Below are 6106 nucleotides of genomic sequence, written 5' to 3'. Positions count from 1 at the left end.
GTAGGGCAGCTGCTCCTTCCCCTATTTCTTTAAATCGCTGTGAAAAATGCGCTGTACAAGCGCTATTCCAAAAATGCACCATCAGGAGTTTTAAAACGGCCAGGGGAATTTGGGGCAGCTTGGAACAGACTTTTTCTATTTTTCTCCTCGTTTTTCTCTGCCTCCTCGCTTTTTTTTTTTCTTTTCCCTTCCTCCTTTTCCCCCCTTTTTCTTTTCCCCTCTTTTTTCCTTTTTTTTCTTTACTCTTCTCTCTTTTTTCCTTCCTCTTTTTTTCCCTTCATTTTTTTCCTTCCTTTTTTCTCTTTTTCCTCCCTCTTTTTTCTTCCTTTTGTTTTTCCCTTCCTTTTTTCTTTCTTTTTCCCCTAATTTTTTTCTTTCCTTCTTTCCTTTTTTCTCACTTTTTCTTTCCTCTTTTTTCCTTCCTCCTTTTTAGTTTTCCCTTCTTTTTCTTTATTCCCCCCTCATTTTTTTCTTTTCTTTTTTTCTCATTTTTTTCCTTCCTCTCTTTCCTCTTCCCCCTTTCCCCTCTTCCTTTTTTTTTTTTTTTTTTTTTCTTTTTCAATTTTAATACTTTTGTCCCATCACGTTTTGGAAACCACAACTACCCTGTCCCAAGGGTTTTCCAGTTTCCATCACTTTCATCACTAGGCAAAAAGGTTTGGCTGCTCCCAAGGGACCTAAACTGAACAGATGCCAAAAGGAAAACAAATGGGTTTAAAAATGCAGCCTTAACACTGTAATTGGAGTTGTTTGTTTGCCCACTCTGTCTTTTGGAGGAGGAGAAACACACTCTAAGGAGCAACATTTCCAGCAAATAAACATGACAAATAAATACACAAATTGTAATAAAGGCTAAGATAAAAAAATCCAGGTGAACAGGAATATTTATTAATTCCAAGTGTAGCCAGTTCACAGTATAAACAAGCTCAATTACTTTTTTCTGGATTAAATATAGTGCAATTTTCCCTATAAAGTCTACTTTAAAAATTGGGCTAAATTTCCTCTCATAAAGCTGCCTGCTGGAGGAGAACACAGGCTCAGAGAGTCTGAATCCTTTGGTAATTACTTCTGGCTCTGTTCTGGGCCCTTTTGGAGTCTTCGCATGTCCCTCTATGTACAGGTAGGAATACCAACCACATTTATACATACCACTTTTCACCCATCTGTTCCAACATCCCATACAAAACCACAAGGCACTGCTACCTAAGTTAACAAAACTGCATTTTTGCCCCCCAAAACCCCTACTATTAACAAAAAATGAAATTAATTAAATTTAGAATAACTTGAGTTTAAGCAGTGCACCAAATCTACAACGCTGACAATGCAAAGTGAAAAATTTTCCTTTAAAGGCCAAGTAACTCTTTATTTTCTTCAAAAATTATCACCCACAAACATAACATGGTATCAATTTTTATTTATCTGGAAATTTACTTTGTTGGTCCTCCCTCCCAATCTTTACCAAGTTCCAAGAATAAATTCTGTTTGAATTTATTCTACTTCATTACTTCACCTTTCTCCAAATTTTGGCATAAGTCACTCCTGTCCCTAAAACACTGCTAAAGCAACTTCCTGTGCTCTAATTGTATAGCAGTTTGAAAGGAGCAAGACAAAGTTAAAACATCTATTTTGAGATTCCCTGTCCTCTAAACATGTAAAAATTGCAAGTTTGAAGTTCACTCAGATAATTCTACTATCTCCTGATTGCAGACAGAATGCCAACTATAATTTTTACAGCACTTTTCCCAACTAAAGCCTTTAGAGACATCGGGCCATTTACAAAAAGCTCTATTTAATCAAGTGTTATTTACAGATTACTATAACATACCCATGTGCCTTTTCCACACTATTTTTAATTTGGGCAGGGAGGGGGTCTGTGTGTGTCATGAAAATTAAATAAATGTTTTTCTTGTTTTACCCAAGACAGTTTAGCTGTGTAATTCAGAAGGAAGCCACAACACAGTTATGCCAGTTCGTGAAAGCTTTTTGCCATTTCACTCATTTATTCTAGCTCTCATATCAGTTCCATTGTTCCATAACACTTAAGGTTTTACAGCCTTAAAATAATAAATGCATTTTCTTTTCACATTTTACAAGTCTACCCCGCATTGGTTTCACTTTTGAGAAGCAACAATACACGACTTTGAACACCCACTATTACATCAGTGACCAGCAACGTCTATGCAATTTTTTCTCTAAACAGTGAAATTCAGCTGAACAGCGAGTCAGGAGCTCCTTTTGCAGTTCCATTTCAGCTTTTTCTAGGAAGATAGATTCTCTGAAAATATAAAAGAGCCTGCAAATTAACAGAGAGCAACTCATACAGACAAGCCAGACAAACAGATGCATTACTGAACAATGTTTAGAGCATCAGTGACAATATTTCTCCATTCCAGGCATTCCTTCTGTTGATCCAGAGGACATGATGGAATATGCTTCACTACTGCTTCCATTATTCTGTAACTTTATCCTTCTGTCTTCTCTTCTACACAAGAAATGGTTTACAAATGTATTAAAATTGACATAAACAGCCCTATTGTGACCCAATATTGTATTGGTTCCCTCGACTCCTGTGTTTCTCCCCAAATATCACTATGGTCATAATCTCATTTTATTAACAAAGCAGCTCTTGGTGCTACCTAGAACAGCACTTCAATCTCCGTCACGTGGACCAGAACACACTGAAGTTGTGTGGTAGTTTTTGTTACCATTTTTAAAAGCAAATCACAGCTGTAACTATGAGTAGAAGGAGGCAATAAAACCATTTTCTTCAGAAAACTGTTTTTTTCCAAAACTGATTAATGCATGTGAACTTGAACAATTCCAAAGAAAATGTCACCTCTAATGGAGTACTTTTTTCCTACTGGAGAAAGGTCATCATCTGAAACAAGATCTACAGGGCAGCAAACAATCATGTCCGCTCACTGCAAAAGTTTCTGCCTGCACACAATTAGATCTCAGCTTTTCCATAGTGTTTTATTGGCAGTGGAAAATGCATCAGTACTTTATTGAAAGAAAGCAATAAATAATACTGTGATAAAAATAGTTCAAAAGTAGACTGTACATATTGTTACATAATCTGAAGATACACAAAAGATTAATAGAAAAAAACCCAGAACAATAACAATGAATTTCAGTTTTACAAGCAAAGTTAAAAGTGGAAAACAAAATAAGAGAAAAAAGACATGCTATATATATTGCTGCATAATAAATAATGCACCATCTGAACAGATTCTTGCTGGCTTTTTAATATGCCATTTACAAGTATCAGATACATTTTCTACTCATACAGTCCAAAATGGCAACACCCATCAAAATTAAAGTCCAGACAACTCTTTAGAACAAGTTTACAAAACATATAAGATGACTTACATAAGAAAAGTAAGGCCTTTATTAGAAGATGCACTGCTTGAGGTTTCAGCCCATTGTACCTTCATCTTTCCCTACTCACCTGACATGAGGCTGCAGTGCTTTAAGATTGGTCCATTAAAACTAGTTCCACCAGCATCTTTCCACAAGTGTTTTCAACCAAAAAAACCCTAAAAACCTCTCTGTGGCCTGTGGCCTATGACCAGGAATCATTATGAAGTCTGTCTTCCTCACTTAAGGAAAAGAAAAAATACAAACAGTTCTTGGTTTATGGCTTGTTTTCAGTCACTGTGAAGAGTCGCTTTACAAATACAGCAGAGTGTGTTATGAGTGAGTCAAAATCACTTCTAAAACGTGTTCTCCTCAGTTCCTCCCAGCTCTTAAAACAAGTTCTATTTTGAATAAAGTCAAACTGCCACTACTCGACAAGTCCTCTGTGTGGAAAGATACAGCTCTGAGGAGAACAACACTTGTGTACCACAGCTCCTATATCAATATCTGAAAAAAAGCTGGGCTTGTTTTCAGGTCTAACAGCTCCAAAAAGACAAAATATATACTGCTTGGTGTCATGATACTTTTACAAAGGTATTAAAATCCTTTTCACCTTCAGTTTCATTATTAAAAAACAATGATAATTACAGTAACTGCATAATTTACAAAAACCCTATATTGCTCATAGGGACATATACATACAAGCATTACAGTACATTCAGTTGGAAAGACTAAAATTAGAATAAAAAATCAGCAATGATTTGATTTGTAGACTGAATAGAAACTGAAAAAGTAAGTAACTATATAAATGAGAAGTCACATAAATATAGGAAACATTTAGATTCTAAAATATTTTCTCTGTAGTACTCATGAATTTATTTGCTAATTAAAAACTCTGTAATAAAATATCTCAAAGTGTCCATTTAACAAGTATTAACAGGTTAAGGGTTCCAAATGTTCAAAATGCTGCATATCACCGGTAGAAATAGTGTGGGTAAACTGCAAAAACAACAAGAAAACAAACAAGGAAAAAACAAACAAGAAAAGAAACACACAAAAAATTCCATTAGCAGGTTTTTAACATTTCATTCTAGCACTTTCACAAGCAGCTCAGTAGTGCAGCAGTCACGTATCAAAATATTGCTATGCCATGCTGTATGGAATTTTATTGCCTTCTGCAATCTCCTATTGCAATGCAAAGTAAAGCACATAAGGTCAAGTATTTCTGCTTGGAAGATTTTCATCCCAGGTCACCTGACTACAGAAAATCCATGGGGACAATCTGGGGGAGGGGAAGACTTAAAACTTCAGTTCCTTGGAACTAAAAAAAAATTAAAATAGCCCCTGAGATTATGAACTGACAGATTCACATGATCTGAGTTTCCATGTGCAAGAGTTTCCCTTCTCAGAATTCCATACAGAAGAACTTTTTACAACTAAATTCCTACAGGCAAAAAGGTTCAGAATTTGAAGAAAAGGCAGTCAGTACATGAGTTGGAAGGGATGCCACCAGTAAGAAGAAAGAAGGTGCAAGAAGAGACAATTTACAGTCCATAAAAAATACCAACAAAGGAGAAAGATTCACTGAATTTTTTTTTAAATCAATTATAGTAAATATTAAAAAATTTAGTTTCCTGACTTACTTGCAAAAGGAGAGAAATTCTGTTCATGAGAAAATACAGCACAGGCTGCTGAAGAAACATTCAAAATCCTCTAGGAAGGCAGGACTACAGACCTTTCACAAGCCACAATACATGTATTTTGTGTTACACTTGTGCTATCAAGCTGCCTTTTATTGTCAGCACTGCTCCAAATTTAGGCTGCAATCACCTAAATCCAACCTAAGCAATCATACTGGCATAGAGCATCCAAGAACTGGAGAACTATGGAATTATCCCTATAACCATTCAATATTGAAGTGTGTTTTAGTGGGATAACTTTAACCAAGCAAAGACCCTGAAAGATCAACAATCAGAAGTGAAGTGTCACAGATTAAATTATTTTCTTTCCTTTACATGCCCAACTTAGTTCTCTTCCCTCCCTCCCACTTTCAGTAGCTGTGTTTCACCCAGTTTTTGATTTCAACACTTTCTACATAGCACAGGCTGCCGAAAACCTTCAAAAAGCTACAATATTGACAAAACTAAGTATTTAAACACTCACTCTTCATTGTAGGAAACAAGCTCTAGATTTTCAGCATAAATCTACTCTGAAAACTTGAACAGTTTTCTTAGTGTAAAACCACTGTAATAAAATACCTGATGTTTTATTCCATAAATAGCTGCTTTACCAGCAGACCTATCAACTTTACTCACCAGGAGAAGGCTTTAACAGGAGTAGGTCCTTACTGTAGCAGAATCCAATCTTTGTGTTCCTGATACACTGCCTATTTCAAGAAGCATGGGAAGACATGCAGAACACAGCATGCATGTTAGTTTTCAAAAAAAGAAACAAACAAACAAACCCCAAACCATCACAGCAATGTGATTACAGCTCTGGTACTCACCTAGCTCTAAGGTTACAAGTTAGAAAAGCAGAATTTGTTTTACAGTCTCTATATATTAACCACTCCCAGTTTCAGTGGCTAACAAAGAATTCTAAAAATCCTGCAGGTCAACTAGCACGCAGACATTGGTAAAGGTAATTTTATAAGTTATTTACTACTTTATGTAGTTCATAAGTATTTATTTAATATCTCAGAAAGGGACTTCACTTAGCAAAGACTAGCAAAGACTTCACTTATTTTAAC

General features: G+C 35.7%; 1 protein-coding gene across 11 annotated transcripts in view; it reads right to left on the bottom strand.

Moving 5' to 3' along the window:
- Positions 1 to 1960: 1960 nt before the first annotated feature.
- The window catches only part of PPFIA1 (PTPRF interacting protein alpha 1), a 53643-nt gene continuing 49497 nt past the window's right edge, over positions 1961 to 6106 (bottom strand). For 10 of the 11 annotated variants that reach the window (XM_051776915.1, XM_051776905.1, XM_051776907.1 and 7 more), the window contains 2 exons: positions 5673 to 5743; positions 1961 to 4356 (listed from right to left, as the gene is read on the bottom strand). In XM_051776915.1, coding sequence (XP_051632875.1) covers positions 5685 to 5743 — 59 coding nt within the window. In that variant the 3' untranslated portion in view covers positions 1961 to 4356; positions 5673 to 5684. The remainder of the gene's footprint in view (positions 4357 to 5672; positions 5744 to 6106) is intronic. The other variant, XM_051776908.1, reaches the window with a different exon arrangement.

This window comes from Manacus candei, unplaced genomic scaffold, assembly GCF_025592945.1.
Source record: "Manacus candei isolate 608988 ecotype Guabito, Panama unplaced genomic scaffold, ASM2559294v1 h1tg000009l, whole genome shotgun sequence".
Classification (NCBI taxonomy): Eukaryota; Metazoa; Chordata; class Aves; order Passeriformes; family Pipridae; genus Manacus; species Manacus candei.
The sequence above is the reverse complement of the archived record's forward strand: the minus strand, read 5'-3'. Positions and strand labels throughout refer to the sequence as shown.